The sequence below is a fragment of the Haemaphysalis longicornis genome, unplaced genomic scaffold (genome assembly GCF_048455015.1).
Source record: "Haemaphysalis longicornis isolate Haplotype H1 unplaced genomic scaffold, Haemaphysalis longicornis Haplotype H1 scaffold_67, whole genome shotgun sequence".
Classification (NCBI taxonomy): Eukaryota; Metazoa; Arthropoda; class Arachnida; order Ixodida; family Ixodidae; genus Haemaphysalis; species Haemaphysalis longicornis.
This window is the reverse complement of record NW_027526419.1, coordinates 413,066-430,626: the sequence shown is the minus strand read 5'-3', so window position 1 is coordinate 430,626 and position 17,561 is coordinate 413,066. Positions and strand designations below refer to the sequence as shown.

General features: G+C 46.2%; 1 protein-coding gene, 2 non-coding genes and 1 pseudogene across 3 annotated transcripts in view; 1 reads left to right on the top strand and 3 right to left on the bottom strand.

The window, feature by feature from the left end:
• The window catches only part of LOC144144216 (protein MMS22-like), a 64,990-nt gene extending 59,369 nt beyond the window's left edge, over positions 1–5,621 (top strand). Inside the window, exons 28-31 of the mRNA XM_077675586.1 lie at positions 546–683; positions 3,320–3,381; positions 3,883–4,076; positions 5,225–5,621. Of these exons, the coding sequence (XP_077531712.1) occupies positions 546–683; positions 3,320–3,381; positions 3,883–4,048 (366 nt within the window). The 3' untranslated portion in view covers positions 4,049–4,076; positions 5,225–5,621. The remainder of the gene's footprint in view (positions 1–545; positions 684–3,319; positions 3,382–3,882; positions 4,077–5,224) is intronic.
• Positions 5,622–9,431: 3,810 nt separating this feature from the next.
• Positions 9,432–9,534, bottom strand: LOC144144269 (U6 spliceosomal RNA). Its single transcript, XR_013317208.1, has one exon. It is a non-coding gene; the product is annotated as a U6 spliceosomal RNA (small nuclear RNA).
• A 1,518-nt stretch (positions 9,535–11,052) lies between these two features.
• Trnar-ccu (transfer RNA arginine (anticodon CCU)) lies at positions 11,053–11,125 on the bottom strand. Its single transcript has one exon. It is a non-coding gene; the product is annotated as a tRNA-Arg (tRNA).
• A 4,890-nt stretch (positions 11,126–16,015) lies between these two features.
• LOC144144270 (U6 spliceosomal RNA) lies at positions 16,016–16,110 on the bottom strand (annotated as a pseudogene).
• Between the last annotated feature and the right edge of the window lie 1,451 nt (positions 16,111–17,561).

The window sequence follows — 17,561 nt, the reverse complement described above, 5'->3', positions numbered from 1 at the left end:
TTTACATTGTAGTGTATACCCGTTGCATGAACATCTGAGGAACTGGTGGTTACGGAGACACTGCTAGTAAATTCAGGCCAGTGTAACTACAATTGGCTCCATCATACGCCGGTTCCGCGACGCTGGCCTGTGACACACACCTGGTGCTTATACAGACCGAATATACCACACCAAGATCGCGTCAGAAACATTTACACTCTCTTAAACACACCCCATTTGCGAACAGAGTGACTGCTCCACATAAACATGGATTTCAAACGCCCGCAAACGGTACATCTCAGTCGTGATCGTGTCGCAAAAGCAGTGGCGGCACTGCATGGGGAGCGGGGCGCGGACTCCTGCGGCTGCTTTCGAAACGGGCCGCTAGGGGGATTTCTGTGGCGCCCCTACAGGCCGCGCTCGAGGCGTATAGTTAGTACTGCTAAGCCGTGTAGAATACTTTAACTATTTGCAGTGGGTCCGAGGCTTTATATTGAGGAGTCCGAACAGCATCATGTTTGATTGCGTGCCTGCCAACTATATTCCGTGTGTGTATTTGCATGCAGGCCACACTAGAAAGCTGCGGAGGGGCATGCCGCGCAGCCGCCGAGAGACGAGCGGCTTATGTCGGCTTCCTGCTCGACTTCATTCACAAGCACTTTGTAGCCAGGGCCAGGGTCGTGTCGGCAGCACATCTCAACCAGGTGAGAGCCGTATGACTGTTGTCGGGGTGCCTAACAAGTGGGGAAAATAGGATATAAAAAATCTCGTTAATGTTGCGGACATTTTTGCATTTTTGAATTTTTGTAGGGCGTAAAGACAGTCGTTTCATGGGGGCTAAGCAGAGTGGTAGTGGGATGATTCATTAGAAAGCCATAGCATAGCGTCATCAACTTTGCTGATGTCGGGGAATAAGCTTCAAAATCATAGGCTTGTGTCGGCCATAACAGGAATAGCGTCCTTTGCAGCAATTCTGCGACTAGAGCCCAAGGTGTTTAGCTTGCACAAAAAGGAATCTGGTGGCTGTTTTGAACCATTGTGTCCACAGCCTCTATGCCAGGTTTTAGCATGTGTCTTGATTCAGAAAGGATACGTGTTTCACATTTTGGAAAGTACAGGGTGGTACGACGATAATTGGAACACTTTGAACTTTTTTACTGAGTGAACCGCCACTCTGTTTGCGCTCAAACTTCACACGAAAGTCGCATTTTGTGGTCTATTTTGTTTGACACCAGGAACGAAGACAGTACTTGCCTGTTTATTCTGAAAAATAAATAAAAACCATTTTTGACTATGGCAAAATGGTGGCCAGTTTGAAGTGCGAGCCAGTGCAAGCAGATCTTGGAACGGTGGTGCCACCTGCGGTATGCAGAGCGAAACGGACGATGGGGATTCTCGGTAGGAAGGAGCCAAATGAGGTATTTGACGATCAGAAAATCTCTAGTCCCTAGTTTACGGTGATCACAAATAGTTGCATTACAGCTGATACCATTCACAATAAAATATTCTCACGGTTCATCGTCACCAATAATTTGTTTCCTCACCCGTTTTAACATTTTCTACAGAGCTCTTCGAAGTAACTCTGATTTTCTGATCGTCTGCTACTTCATTTGGCTCCTTCCTACCGTGAATCCTGATCGTCCGTTTCGCTCTGCATATCCCAGGTGGCGCCAGCAATCCAAGATCAGCTTGCACTGGCTCGCACATCCAAACTGGCCACCATTTTCCTATTGGCGAAAATGGTTTTTATTTATTTTCAGAATAAACAGGGAAGCACTGTCATTGTTCCCAGTGTCAAACAAAATAGACCACAAAATGCGACCTTCGTGTGAAGTTTGAACGCAAACAGAGCGGCGATTTGCTCAGGAAAAAAAGTTTAAAGTGTTCCATTTATCGTCGTACCACCCTGTATATTCACAGTGTAATGAATGCTCAAGGACCTTGGGAATTTCAGGTACTGACAAATGTAATTTGCTTATTAATTCATATTCACACACCCTCGTACTTTCTTTGTAATAATGCTAACTTCCAAATTCATGGCGACTTCATGAAAAAGCACTGAAGTCAGAGGCACGTACTTCTGCAATATAAGTGTTAGAACAAGAGGGCATAAGCTTGTTAACCATCAACTTACCGTATTTATTCGAATCTAGGCCGGCCCCGATTCTAAGCCGACCCCCGAAAGTTCGAAGGTGCGAAAAAAAAAAAAAAATTACCTCGAATGTAGGCCGAACAAAAAGGCGAGGTCAGCGTTCACAAAAGGAAAACACGTTTATTGAACATGAAGGTGCAGTGCTGGAACTCAATCAGTTTCTCTTCAAAATCACCGGGCAACTTCTGGGCGATTGAGGTTCGACGACGGAGGCTAAAGCCGAAGTGCTTCGTGAATTTCTGTAGCCAGCCCCGACTGGCTTTGAGGTGTGCACGCGATAAGCCTCGTTCCCTTAAAAGCTCCCTTGCTTTTGCCTGGAGCACTTCCGTCGTTACTGGAAGGGCAGTTGCTCGCTGCGTCTGAACGAAGTCAGCCAATGCCATCTCCATTTCTTGGTGACGGCATTGTCGTGGTCCGGTGATTGCCAACCTCGTTGCGGCGGTTGCGGCGCACGCAAATATCCTCTCCCGTTGCGTCCTCCAACGACGGACATTTTTTTCATCCACGCCGAAGTCCCGCCCGGCTTGAACGTTCGACGACAACTCCGCAGCTAAAACAACGTTTCTTTTAAAAGCGGCACTATAATGGCACCGCTTCTTTTTGCGCTGTCAAAACCAAACGCCACACCGCACGCAGGCCACTATCTGCACAATTCAAAATGGCGGCCTATGGCCCTTAATGTCTACTGGCTCGTCTAGTAATGGCTACAATACTTTCTTTTCTGGGTGGCGCTAGCTGTGCACCACTTCACTTGGAAATTGGCGCGTATTTCAAAATCCTCGAATCCAAGCCGACCCTGGAGTTTGATATATCAGTATTTCAAAAAAACTATCGGCTTAGATTCGAATAAGTACGGTAGGAAATAGAAAGACTCTCAGAGAGGGCGAAGAACAAAGAAAAACAAGAAAAAACAAAAATTGTTTCCTTTCATGAACAAGGGCAGTCATTAAGGTTAAATAAGAGTGTGCGAACTGGTACATGACCTGCAAAGCAACTCTGGCTGCTATTGTTTTTTTTTTTTTTTTTTGCTTTTGTATGTATGATTCTCCGGATGAACTAACATTGACCGATTGCCGGTGACGGCATTTGGAGCAGCAAGGGCAGCGATTTTTTTTTCCTTTGTTATGGCGTGCAGGTTATTGAAATGCAGACGTGAGAGCTTTGCTTTTTTTAATGTGTCCCATGCAGGCGCTGCGTTTCCTTCAGGAGCTCTTGAAGCACACAGCATGTCGTCAGGGGGAGTGCAAAAGGTGAGTTGGCGTCCGGCTTGTATCTGCGCCGAGTTCCTTTCTGAGGCTTCATATTAAAGCTGATGGCGTAGAGTAATAAAAAGAAAGGTAAAAAAGAAACCTGCATGCTCCTTGCCTTTGCCTAGTTTTTTTTTTTTTTGTGATCTTCCGTGCTCTTACTCTGTCGACTGCTAACCAATAAGGTTGCCCATTTGTCACTACTATTGGAGTCTTTGTGAATGAACACATTTTCATGGGAATGAGAACAACGGCGATCAAAATATAACATTCTTGTCGAGTGACGACAGGGGGAGATACACTCCCCCTATAAAATAAGATAGTGTGCGCGGCATACAAAAGAGAGAAGGATACAAGCACTTTGCTTTGAACATAAATAACACAGCCAGGCACGATCAGACGGTACAAAATAAAACACATAAGCGAACAGAACAGAAGGGATGGTTTGTGGGCCGTGGCACCATTTTATTTTTTATTTTGTCTTTGTTTTTTGTTTTTGTGCAGCGTCCTGGAGGCAAAACTCCCGGTCCTTGCGAGCAGCCTGGGATCCCTGACACTCGCCCACAATCGAGGGCTGAACCGTGACGTCTTGGCAGAGGTCGTGCGGTCCATGACCGCCAGGTGCAAGGCCTTCCTGGAGCAGAAGAAAGTCACCGGCCAGTCGCAGTAGTTGAACTTCACGCACAATGAACCTCGAGGTAATTGTAAGAGACGTTTGTCAAAGACTTCGGCGCCCCTCGAATGTCCTCGCGAGGTCAGATTGCTCTATAGACGTCCGCTAGATTTGGCCTGCAAAAAACTTAACTTGAAGTGCTCGCGTAGGCATGCTGAAGTAACCTCTTACCCAGACAGGGCGGCAATTAAGTCTCTGAGCGAGGTACGATGCCAAGAACATTGGGCTGTACTATTTTGTACTTGGGTGCAGTGTGACATTTGGTCCTAAGTGCATACATATAACGTAAGCTCCTTAGTTGACGTTGTAGCTTGTGAAACCTAGACCACTCTTTCGGTTTTTAGACGCCGTGTTGCGTAAAATGCTAGCCTGTTTTTCCTGCAATGCGAATTGATTGTGCTATCATCGAGGCTGTACCTCCTCAAACGGAACATTTTTATATCGCTACGACACACCAGTGTATGGTGTGCTTTCTTTTGGGGAGTGGAGGGATACAATACCTTGTGCAGTGACTCCATGTGGCAGCAAAGGGGAGGGACTTCGTGTGAACTACGTGAGTGAAAGAAACAGGTACCCAGAATTGGTAGAACAGTTGTTGGTCCTCTACACCAATCAGAGAGCTTCAAATACAGCCCTTCTTGAATGCTGTGGCCACCCTGGTTTCGCGGCTCACTCGTCAAGCATCAGCCACCCACCAAGATAAACAGTTATGTTTTCACCTGCATCCCCCCTTCGAAATGGATCCAATCTGAAGTCATTCTCTCTCTGTCTCTCTTTTTCCTCTGAACGTTGCAGAGCTTATCCTTTGAATGGTGATGGTGTATGCTCACAAGGGTTGATTGTATATTTATCGGCATATAGAAGACTGCCAGATGCAGGGCAGTACTCCATCCCTGATTCCTGGTAGGTTCCTGTGCAAGATAGAAAGTCTTGGTGCAGTTAACTTTCTAGTTATGGCATATTTACTCTGATAGCATTGCTGCGGGCTGTTCGTGGCCTTTGCGGGACTTCATTCAATAGTGTAATGTTTCCTTAGACAGCCGTGAGACTGTGTCGTAGTGCGCGCATGGCTGAGTGCAAACGGGGTAGCTGTAGTTTTATCCCTTATGTTCCCAAAGACCGTGAACAGCACTTTCTTGCGTTGTTCTACTTCTCATCTTTTTTTGTTCACAGATCATTTGCCAAGAGGTCATCTCCATCTTCAAGAGGTCATCCACTGCGAGTTCATCTTCACCGAGCTTGAGGAATTTACGAGTACATCTACAATCGTCCTCTCTGTGGAGTGTGGCACGGACGCAGTGGAGTTGAACCTTCCACCCTCTTCCAGTGCCTTTTTTGATCGCCTTGAATGGTCCGCAGCTCATGATTGACTTAGCCTGCCAGGCAAGCCTGGAGAAGCCCATGTACATTGTTTGAAACGGTTGCAAAGACAGCATGTCACAGTTTTCAATGCACCGCGAAGTCAAAAAGCAGTGGTGGAGGACAAGTTTGCGACGATCTAAAATATGTTATTCTTGTTTTGAGTGTCATTAAACTTGACAATGTGATTTCACTGATGTATGTTTCTACCTCAAATAAATTATTCTTGTTTTCAGCTTTATTGAGCTTGAGGATGTAATTTCACTGATGTGTCTACGCATTAAAGAAGTGGTATTAAATGCAGTAAAACCTTGCTGACACGTTTAAAACAAAATGCGAGGGAGAAACGTACTATCGAGGAAAACGTACTATCCAGTGAGAAACGTACTACGGGGAATTTTTGGTGTTCACAATTGACAGTGTTCTAACGGGGAAATGGTATGAACTGAGAATGTATCAACGAAGTTCTACTGTGCAGCAAGAACGAATTATGCTCAAGCATTTTGCTTCAATATATACCCTATATAAAAAAAGACTTTCAGGTGCGTATGAAGAATGTGTGTCATAGCTGCTGTGTAAGTTTTGTTCACAGTAGTCTTGACCTAGTGACTTATTTTTGTGGCTCTGTAGTGTACTCTATACAAAATTTGCCCATGCTCTCCATTGGTTAACGAGCGAATCTGCAACGTGCAGCCGGTGTTTACTTGTGTAGTTTGCTCCCTCCAATGCGTCGTTCCCTCTTATCAGTGCCGGTTGATGCGAGAGTGTCGCTACATCGTCTATAAACCCAGGCAATCTCTCTTCCTTTACTTCTAACTCCTCTCTGACCCAGTTTTTGTCGTGCATGCGCACGGAAGGAGTTTTCTACGTACATGTGACGGCGGGGTTTTTCTTTTGTCTAGCCATAGACAGCGTCGCTTTAAAATCGGGAAGAAGAGAGATTAGAAGGGAGAGATGTCCCAACTAGGGACATCCTAATCCACAGTCTGTGCATATCTGCTTCAGAGCTGTTTGTGCGTTTGGTGTCGCTGTATGCGTAACCGAACGAGCATTCTATCGCCACAGGGAAGGTTAAGCGAGATTGAAGGTAGACTGCAGCGTAGAATGAACGACGGAGGCGTGAGGAAAAAAGTGGAGGCGAAAATTGCGAGAAAGTGAGGACGCAAGCGCAGGAAGAGAGAACACTTTTTTTGAACAGGCGCCGATTGCTTGACTGAGGCTGTAACGATGACTACAGGTGGAGCCCATGCTGCGGAGCAAATGTGTTAGTCCGCCTGTGGCGACTTAGAGGTGGCGCCGGAGTTCGCTAATACCTGTCGACAGCGACTGCTGTGAAACGCTCTCCCACATCTCGAATGCAGTGTCCCCCACAATCTCGCAATTAGCGAGGCAGTCGCGCCACATTTGTAGCATTTGTAGGGTAATGCGACTTTTGTTCGTGCCAGCCACGCTACTTGGAACGTTCTCTTGAAATACTGCAAAATTATTCATCCCATTGTATATTGCGAAATTAAAGCACCGAATAACTGCACTTCCATTTCACATTAGGGCGTGTCGCTATTGTTAGTCAATTCCTTTACCATTCTAACTATTGCAATTACAATATCGCAAGCGAGCAACTTTGATTTTATTGTAGATGAACTACCACGAACGGAAACATTAAAACAGTGCAGGAAAGACGAGAATATGGAAGAGGTAAGACAGGATGAGTGCTTGATCAGTGTGGCTTATTCTCCCGTTAGCCCTGTGTTTACTGCACTGTTTTAATGCATTTCACTGCACTAGTAACCGACTTGCCCATATCAATGCATTACCGCAAATGCTACCAATCTGGGAAGCGGTTGGTGTAGCTATTTTGCACTGTCTGAACATTCCCCTAAAGGGGATGGTAGCTGGTACCAGTTGATTTTTGGTTAAATTCCCAGCTGGTAGCAGCTCGTCTCAGCTGGGACCAGCTGCGCCAAGCTGGGAATGTAACCATAAACCAGTTGGTACCAGCTACCATTTTCTCTACGCTCCGCCGATTCGTTTGAGCGCATTGGCCATGTGTTGTGCTTGGGGCACTAAACAAAAACCTGCTTTATGGCATAATTTGTCCAACACACATGAAGGCTTTCGATGTTCTGTTCCGAGACAGGTACAAGGCCAGCACTTTCAGTGTTATCGATGCTAATTAAACATTGATGTGTCACTTAAACTGACTGTAAAGCTAATGAACGACAAGCTAATGAACGAACCTAAGGCGTTCGCGCCAAATCTCATGACTCTACCCGAGGTTACTGAGGCTGACCAGCTGTGTTACTTTAACAGCTGTGGAAAAGAATGTAAGGAGTGTTTTTTAAGAGTACCAGTAGATGTCGCTCGGTGCACACAGGCAAGTTCGCTGCCGGTGCCGGTAATGCTCTATCTTTGGCTCCCCGCAACCATGTGGTCCTTCCCACTGCATGAAGAAACCGCTTGGGGAACAGGAAAGCGTTCTCTGTGGCTTGCTTTTGGGCAAAGTTGAGATGCCACCTGAACAAATGGTGTCGTGGTGTGCCCATTGCCTTTGTATACTGCTATGCTTGGGGAAAGCAAGCTACATGTAAAGCATTTGTTTATTGTAGAGACTGCGCAAGCCTCCTGGTGAAGGGGCATTCCTGCTTTGTGAAGGAAGTTCCTAGTGACCGAATTTGCATTGGTAGGCGGCTGCTACGAGGGCCCTGCCACAGTTGTTGATGATAGGCATGCGTATGGACTGTTTGCGCAAGCCTCGTGGTGACAGGGTATTCCTGCTTTGTGAAGGAAGTTCCTAGTGACCGGATTTGCATTGGTAGGCGGCTGCTATGAGGGCCCTGCCACAGTTGTTGATGATAGGCATGCATTCAACATTAGTGCAGCCATTAATAAAAGCTGAGCTCAACGCATTTCACAGCAGGGCCCTGTAGAACTGAGAACTGTAGAAAATGTAGAACTGAGCTCAACGCATTAGCGTTGAGCTTAGCTTTTATGCTATGTGCTACCCTGCAAGTGTAGGGACCGTGGAGTACATACGAGAAGGATATGCATGAAACACTTTAAATGGCACAGCCGTATGCAAGGAAGTTGTTTGGAGCGTGACATATCTCGGTGCGTGGAAGAGCATAAAGCAGTTTTGCAAACATGCTATAAAAGGAAAGCGATTGCAGATCACTGCTTCAACAAAGCTTGGTGTTTCAGTAATTCGGATTTCGGATAGCATCATTCGTGTGGCGTAGGGTAGGGTAGGGTGGGGGTATGAGAAGATGTAGGAGGGGGACGGAGTTGAATAGGTGACTTTGATAAACAAAACTTTAATACATTGCAATATCTTACAGCTTGTGTCATGTTTACTTTTTGACAATAGACAACTTCTTCGTAATTCACACGTTCACGTGAAGCAGTCAATAAGATGAAATTGTACCAGTCGCTTGCATGCGTTTATGCTACTGGTGGTTGCGACTTTTTGTACTGTTTACAATTACACCTGGTACCCAGAAAGGTATAAATAGACATATAGGTCACATGCATCCATCCAGGCTGACCAGAGTAAGCGAGAGCAACTGAGGAAGCGTACATTTTTCAATGCGCAGCATCGGGTTGCGATATCTGTTGCGAACATCGCGAGCTGTTAGAAGCTCCCTTGGACGCCGCATGCGTTCACGCCAACGAGCGGGCTGTCGTTCAACACGCCCGCGCGGGCAGCTAGGCACGGTAGGGCGCCAAACGCGGGGCTGTTGGGGCTGTCAAGAAGAAGAAGAAAAAAAAAAAGAATCGGGCAAGATTAACAACAAATTATGTCATCGAAGTTAACAGGAAGTTCTCCTATTGGCCAGCCTCCGTTTTCAACCTACGATTCACGTGAAGCCGTAAGTTGGAATGTTTCATTTCGAATACAAATGGCCTGGTTCGCTATTACGTAATAGCAGCAGCAGCAACCAAAAGACTTAAATAAAACGTGATGTAACGTGGTGGCGCAGCGCATCACATTTGCACAGGTTGGTCTGTCAAGGTGATGTTGCAAAAAAATGTGGAACGCTTCACGATTTTGCGTGTCATCCTTGCGCAGGGGCCATGCTAATCTTCTCTGTATCGTTCCAATTTTAGTATATGTACTTTGGAAGTACAGTACCGAAAGTTTAGTTTGTGTATTTATACCCCCGGCCAACCGTGTGCCACAACGGGCTAGTGACATTGTAGTTTTCAGTGCACATTCTGATTGTTCTATTAATTGCTTGCTCAAAATGTAGAACCGTTTGTCATATCTGAAATATAATACAAAAATTTGTTAGTATATAGTGCAACATACATTGTTTTTTATTGTACCACATGATATAATTTATCAACAAAAAGAGCAGTGAACCTACTGAAGGTGGCTTCACCGCATGGCAGAAGCGCGCCCGTAGCGCCATTTACATTATGTGCCACTCTGGCTCAGCACTCACCGAGCGCGGATTCTGACCATTCCCGGAATGCTTCTCTTCTCTTTTTGTTGTTTTATGGTGCATATAGAGCCACTAAATAAGGTTCAACTAAAAACAAAGTCCGATCACCGGTTCTCGCGTAACCTTCTCACCCTGAAAACCTGTCACGGCGCGAAATTTGAAAGGTAGCTAAGCACGATATGCTAGGCGAAAAAGTGGGGTTGGTTGTTTCGCGAATGTTTTATGCTTTAAACGTTTAAAAATACAGTGCGTGTGATGGACCCGAGAAAGTGGCGGGGTTTTCATGCCATACGAGCTCGTGCGGTGCTATTCGTCGTATGTGATTTGAACTGGCAGGTCCATATCCGCGATTCGATTCACGTCGAACTGTGCGATTGAATTCTCCTTGAAGCACGTGGAACAACGATACAAAAACATTTTTTTTTTAATTTCAGGTCAGGGATGTGCTGGAGTGGCCACACCCCCATATCTACCTGGAGCGATCTGCACCGGGTTCAGTCGACCGGTGTATTTACAGAATACCCAGGGCTACTCGGCCGCGTGTGAATGCGTGGGTACGTGTGTGGCCGAGCTGAAAATTCTGTTCAAGCAATTGAAACAATTCCTTTCAACTAAACAAATAAATAGTGACATAAAATGCTATAAACAACACGGGCCCAGTTGGTCACTGACCTGTACTCTTAGCAGAGAGCGCTTTAACGGCTTAACATTCGGGCGTTGAGTTGACAGATGTGGGCTTGCAAATTGGGGGCTTGATGCTTTTGCAAGAAGTTTTTGCAAGAAGGTGAATTTCCGAGTTCTCCGTAATCACTTGGTTTAATTAATTTTTATTATGTTCTGGTCTCAACTGTGCCTGCTTCGGTAGTGAACCGGTTTGAAGATGTGCTGGCACTAAACGGGCCACATAAAATGTGCGTACACGCAAGTAACGGCGATCATAGAAAAGACGTCAGTTGCGGGCGCAAAAAGCACGACCTGTGCGGGTTTTCAAAAGATACTTTTCTTAGCAGAGCCAAGCCAAGCGTCTTACTGGGTAGTAAGAGAGAGAGAGAGAGAGAGAGAGAGAGAGAGAGAGAGAGAGAGAGAGAGAAAAACATCCAACCTGAAATCTTGGACGCCGGTCGCACTGCGGCTGCAGTGGGGTAAATATGTGTGAAGGAAAAACGAAGCAAAAACAGTCCGCACTTCGGCGGACAGCCGTACCCTCGGCGGGATTCGAACCCGCAATCCCCGGTTTAGGAGACCGATGCCTTATCCGTTAGGCCACGAGGGCGACCCGGCCTCACGGCTTCACAGCGGTGGCTTGTAAAAAAGTTTGTTAAGATTCTATCTCGGCCTACGTTTGTGCACGCTTTCAGTTGCCCAAACAAAAACCACAAAACTTTCCAACGGACATGCTAGGTATTGCAACGGTCAAATATAATTCATGATCGCAAGTAATCGCCGCCGTGTTTCCATTAAAAATACCGTAATTCGTTTTGACGTGCCGTACTTCCTTCGGGAAGACAGCGCATCCTCAGTTGACAGCATGTCTCTATGATACGAACATGTCACTAGGACTACGGGTAAAACGCTGGCTCAAGAATATAATAGAATTTCTCCTGTCATCGGGGCCGGGGGATTCCAGGTATGTGCTTTCAACCCCGTTCGCAAGGTCACTTCGCAGAAAATGTCGCTAAAATTCACGACCATTTCATTGTTCCTATAGATCTATTACTCGTTTTTAAGAATTGGTAACCACGGTCACTTCTTTATTGATCATCTGCGATCAGCATCAGGCGGATATGGGAATGAAGAGCTAAGCGGGGCGAAGTTCGACGGCTGGAAAGCTAGTCCACGTGCCGGCAAGCACAAAAAGGAAAGCGAAGCCCGTAAGCACAGTACGCAATAAGGAGGATGACGTCACTTTGTGCAACCATCATTTCGGCAGATCTCCAGCCTGTTGGTCACCTCGCATGCGGCCAGCACACCGCGCCTGCTATCACGTCATCGGATCAGGGCAGTCTCACCTACCGGCGGTGAACTGGTGAAGGAGATGAAATACTAAGATAAGCGCTGCTTGCCGGGTGAGCTGGTTTATGCGGATACCTATGGTTCAAATATTTATAATCAAGACAAATCGTAAGAGAGACTAGAAAGGCCGCTGTAAACACTGCAACCTTAGCCCCCCGAAAAAAAAAAGACAAACAAATATGGCTACGCGCGTGGATTCCTTCTTCCGGCTGTAGATAGCACCTGCTCTGTTACAGTAACATTTTCACTTTGCAATGAGTGATAGGCAACTGTGACTTTTAAGATGCCTCAATGGCCTAGCCTCTGTGCACTTTATGAAAACTAAAAGTACGGCCAGAGATCCACATATCGCAAAAAGCAACACGTTATAATCGTAGGCGTTCGAAAAAGTTCGGGTTGGTATAGAACACCACCACACCTCCTCCCCATCAACCGCAGTTCTAGGTGTTCCGCAATGAAAAGCAAAGATTGAAATGAGAAAGTAAGCGCGTGATAGCAGATACATGCGCCCTTCCAAGCTGATGAGCTTCGTCCTTTTCAAAAATGTCCATTTCGCGACCATTTCAATCCTGGCGGCTGCAGCTGCACTTGCAGGGCCTCTGACCAATCACATGCCCAGAAACCGACGCCCCCGCCTTGTTTGGGCTGCGTCACATCCGGGTGATCTGCTCTCAGCCAATCTGAATTGTTTTTACTGATTCGTTAGTACGTCAAACTGCTGGCATAATTTCAAAGTGGCGCACCATGGCAATATAAATTTGCATGCCAGGAGGCGCCAACAATCAGGCAGGAAATAGGCTCACAGATGCATGGTATTATTACGTTGTTGATAGAGATATATATGCTTGTGGAAAGCAGGCTGCATTTAGAATATTTGTATACCATATGACAGTTTGCGACGAGCCTCGTGGTGACGCAGCATTTCTGCTTCGCAATAGAGGTTCCTATTGGCGGTGAGATCTTTGAGTGGCGCCCCCTGGCTCTGACGTCGGCTTAGGGATTCGCGCCACTGTCGTCTGCTACACTCCGCTTGTGAGGGGCAACAGTGCCTGGGCTAGAAATTGCCCGCTTCGTTGCTGTAGTGCGTTAAAAAGCGTATTGCTAGCGACTCAGTTATTTTGCCAGCTTCTGACGCATCTGAATGATTTGAAGCTGTAGCCCCCACAAGTTTGCAACACACGAAGAGATAGAGAACAACTTTCTTCAGAGTATCAGTCAGAAGATCGTGTGTAACTCGTCCTTTCGTGCTTATTCGCGAGGATCAGCGATCAGAGCTTCTCGATAAGTATTCAAAATGCGTAGGCTTCCCTGCAGTATTTTTGAGATGCTCCTATGAAGACTCAACAGTCTAATACTACGTGCCAAGCAGCGGCCTCTACACGCTCATCGCACAGCAGGAAATAAAGCGGCTTTCTTCTGCTTCTTTCCCAGGCGAAAAAAACAATGGGTGGACCATTTGGACCTGCCGAAAATGCAATTGCTTCAAATGGAACCATTTGAAAATGCAAATGGTTCCATTTGGCTTATTTGTGTTTTCGACAGGTCCAATGGGGCTTCCAATTGTTTTTTTCACCTGAGTTTTCTTGTATCGGATTATTGTTTCTTGCTCTTTTTCTGCCCACGCATTAATTTTTCTGCGCTGTCACCAACTCCTTATTAGGAGGTATAGGGATGTTTGGGAGCCTCACAAAGGTCGTGTGGATATTTCCTTCATTTTGTATGGCATACATTCCCTTCTTCACAAATCGGCTTTCATTACGGGTGCGTGCAAGAAGGTGCATATCCGCAGCGTGCTTTGTTTATTCACATGCAAATACAATGAGGTTTGTGCTACGTCACCGCGATCGCGCCCTAAACAACGTGGTGCACAGTACCCGAAGGCGGCTTTTGTGCTCCCAATTTCTATCGTAATTATATCGTTATCATAACGAACTGACTCTCAAGTCGAACAATGATGACGTGATTACGGTGTTGAAGGCATGATATACTCGCTAACTAACGTAATAAATAGTATACCTGCATATATTACAAGGCTCGAAACAGAAGAAGAATTCCAAGTAGCTCTTTATTGCTTTTCAACCCTTCCAGGCGCGAAGAACAAATCCTATTTTACTCGGGATGGCGTTCTATGATTTGAAGAAAATTACTTTTACTCTCTTGTCCTTGACTGAGGACCCGGCCCGCTAACCAGATCGATTTAATTGTTAAACAAAGTTTTCCCCTCCTCCCTTTACTCCTCCTCCTCCTCTTTAGTGCAGTTTTCCTATAACGCATATCTGAATATCGGGAAGATATGGCTGTGCAAAATATTCCGAAATATCCCTCCAGGTCTTAACAAACATATATGTGTTACTATACATTTAACGAAAACGTGACTCGTTTTGCTCAATAAACTTCCATACTGGTTAGAAGCACGCGCGTATATACACACTGGGTTATTTGGAACTCAACCTACAGTTTTTGCAGTCTATAGTGCATGTCGGCAAACTTTCATGCCTTGAAAACGTAAAGTGATGTGCCAGAACGCGTTCCAGCGTTCTGTTTTACCTTACATATGATTACCGGGAATCGTGATGCCTTCTGCCAAAGCCGACAGCCCTGAAGGCCTAGAATTTGTTTTGGTCTTCCATTTTCGCTGTTGTCGGTTATTAGCAGCTGACTGTTCCTTTCATTCGAATGCTTACATGAGAAGCTGACGCCTAGCTCCGACTCTTGGCGCTCCGCACAGGACCGGCTTCGGAAGGAATGGAGTGGCGCCGGCATGTTTCTCCCGTAGCGGTATCCAAAACTATACTTTAATTGACACCATGAGCTAGTGTATACGATTAAAGCGAATTATTATGATAAAAAGTTACTCTTACGCCAATTCTGGTGTGGACAAGCATCAGACGTTGACCGAGCGCAAAGAAACAGCAGGGAGAGCGATCCTGAATGAAGCAGACGACAAATGCGAGAATCCCTAAGCTGACGTCACGGAGGCGCGCTTCGCAGCGCCGCCTGTGTTCGCGCTCACCGCCAATAGTGACCGTATTTGCGATGATAGGCGGCTTTTATGGAGGCCATGCCACAGTTGTTCATGATAGGCATTCCTTAAATATGAGTACAGCCGTTAATAAAAAGCTCAGCTCAATGATACTGTGCTACCCGGTAGGTTTAGGGACCATGGGTACATAAGAGATGGTCACGGAAACACATTAAATAGCATAGCCGCAGTAAGCAAGTTCGTTAGAAAGTGACATTAATTTGAATCTCAGTGCTTGGAAGAGAAAGTGGTTTTGCAGACATGCTATAAAAGGAAAGTGATTGCTGAACACCGCTTCAACAAAGCATGGTGTTTCGGTAATTTGGATTTCCGATAGTTGGGTGGCCCTTGAAAGTGTTCCCAGGTAGGGTAGGGGTATGGGAGGATGTGAGGTGGGGGGGGGGGGGTAATTCGATAAACAGCCTGTGTCATGCTTATACTTTTTGACAATCTTCTTCGTAATGCACACGTTCATGTATGAAGCAGGCAATCCCATGAAATTCTACTAATCACTCAACATTTTGGATCACTTGCAGGCATTTACGCTACCGGGAGTTGTGATTTTTTGTTCAATTTACAACTCCACCTGGCAATCACGTGCCCAGCAAAGCACAGATAGAAAAAGGTCATACGCATCCCTTCAAGCTGACCAGAATAAGCGAGGGCCACTGAAAAAGCACATTTTTCACTGGTGATCCTGCTTCTGAAGGAATGGCAGCTGCGGGTTGCGATGTAGGTTGCGAATATCGCGAGCTGTTCAACGCCCCCTTGCACGCCGGCATGCATTCACGTCTACGAGCGGGCTCTCGTTCAATACGCCAGTGCGGGCAGGGCACGGTAGGGCAGCACGCGGGGCTGTCAAGAAAAAGAAGATAAAGAATCGGGCAAGATGCACAAAAAATTTACGTGAAGCCGTAAGTTGGAATGTTTCATTTCAATTGTATACAGATGGCCTGGTTCGCGATTACCATGTGAGATTAGTAGCAGCAGCAGCAGCAGCAGCAGCAGCAGCAGCAGCAGCAACAACAACAAAAAGAGGCTGAATTGAACACTTCAAAAAACGTGAGTGTGGAGGTGCAGCATATCATTAAGTTGCCACAGGATTGTCTGTCAAGGCGATTTTTGCAAAAAAATGTGGAACGCTTCACGATTTTGCGTGTCATCCTTGCGCAGGGGCCATGCTAATCTTCTCTGTTTAAGTCTAGCTGATGATCGTGCTTACCCCTGTTTCCTTCCCTTTTAAAGCGGACATAACTACGTTATTGCCGCAGACTCGCCGATATTAGCGATATCGGCAAGCATGCGTTCAATATTGATGAGGAAGAAATTCACACTAAATGCGCATAATGTACTCACAAGACAAAGAAAGGAAGGTGCTCAGCTTGCTGCGTCGGCCCCCCATGTCTGTTTTGATGTCCCGCACTGTGACAGCGGCAGCCACTTATTGGTCGCTCTCTTGTCACCTCGCCGCAAACTCGTTCCTCCACGTTCCGTAATTCATGTAAACACTGCATTTTGCGTCACTTTGCAAAGCGGCTGAAGGCGGTGTGCGGAGTTTTATTTTTTATTTATTATTTTTATTATGTTCATGAGACCTATCGTAAAATTTTTTACCCGCAACTTGCTTGCCTTTTCTGTGCTCAAAAATTTCTCGCGAAAAATTTACCTCGCGTAATGAACGCACCCCTAAATTTGGATATTTCTTTTTTTGAAAAAAAAAAAAGTGCTATCATTACGCGAGTAAATACGGTAGGCGCTGGCGAGGAATAACAGTTGGGATAGCGGGGTCGGAGGTGGCGAGGAGGAGAGCTGCAGCGGCGCCTTGTAAAGAGGCTTCACCGGAATGAAAACTGGGGGGTTACATATACTGCTTCGAAGTAAAAAGGCTCACACGACATTTTCACAATCCTGTTTAGTCTGCCTATACACCAAGTCCAGTATTTAAACCGCACATACCAGCTCCCTGATATATAATGGTTGACAGACACAACCACGTGACTGACGAAACTGCGCATGCTGAACCAAGCGACTGACGGGCTGAATACTCTTATTTAGAGATACGGGCTAGTAGCACCCACTCGGGCGCTATCTCAAATTTCACAATTTTGAACGTGGTCCCGTTTGCTATGTTACGAACGGTGGGTCTTGAATGTCTTCCAAGCTGTGTGCCTGGAGAGGCCAACGTGTTTAAGAGGTGCGACTGGGTACGGGCGAACTCTAAAATGCATTTGTAGGCAGCCGTTATACACAAATTGGTGAGGTCAACCGCAGAAAGAGCAGCTGGCACTGTACTGAAGGAGGACCGTGGCATCGCTAATGCGTTTAATATTAATTTAATTGTTTTACTAGCTAGCTTTACGTCAGCTAGATTCGTTTTAAAGCAGACAGCGTTCAATCGCGGGCTAATGTGGTAATAAGGTTCCCAATCTTCAGTGCAAGCTTTTTCGCCTCACGCAAACAACACGTTTTGAATAATGTCGTACTCCCGTCTATGTCTGGCCAAGAACGAGCGAACGGAGAACACCAGTGATACAGACAGGACGAGCGCTACGAAAACGAGGACCACGAGCAATCGGAATCGTCGCGTCCCAAGCGTTCGTTTCGGCAACGCTGCTGAACCAGCGATGGGTCTTGACGTCGTCCACGTGTCGTTCGGCACGTGGGCTCCCTTCTC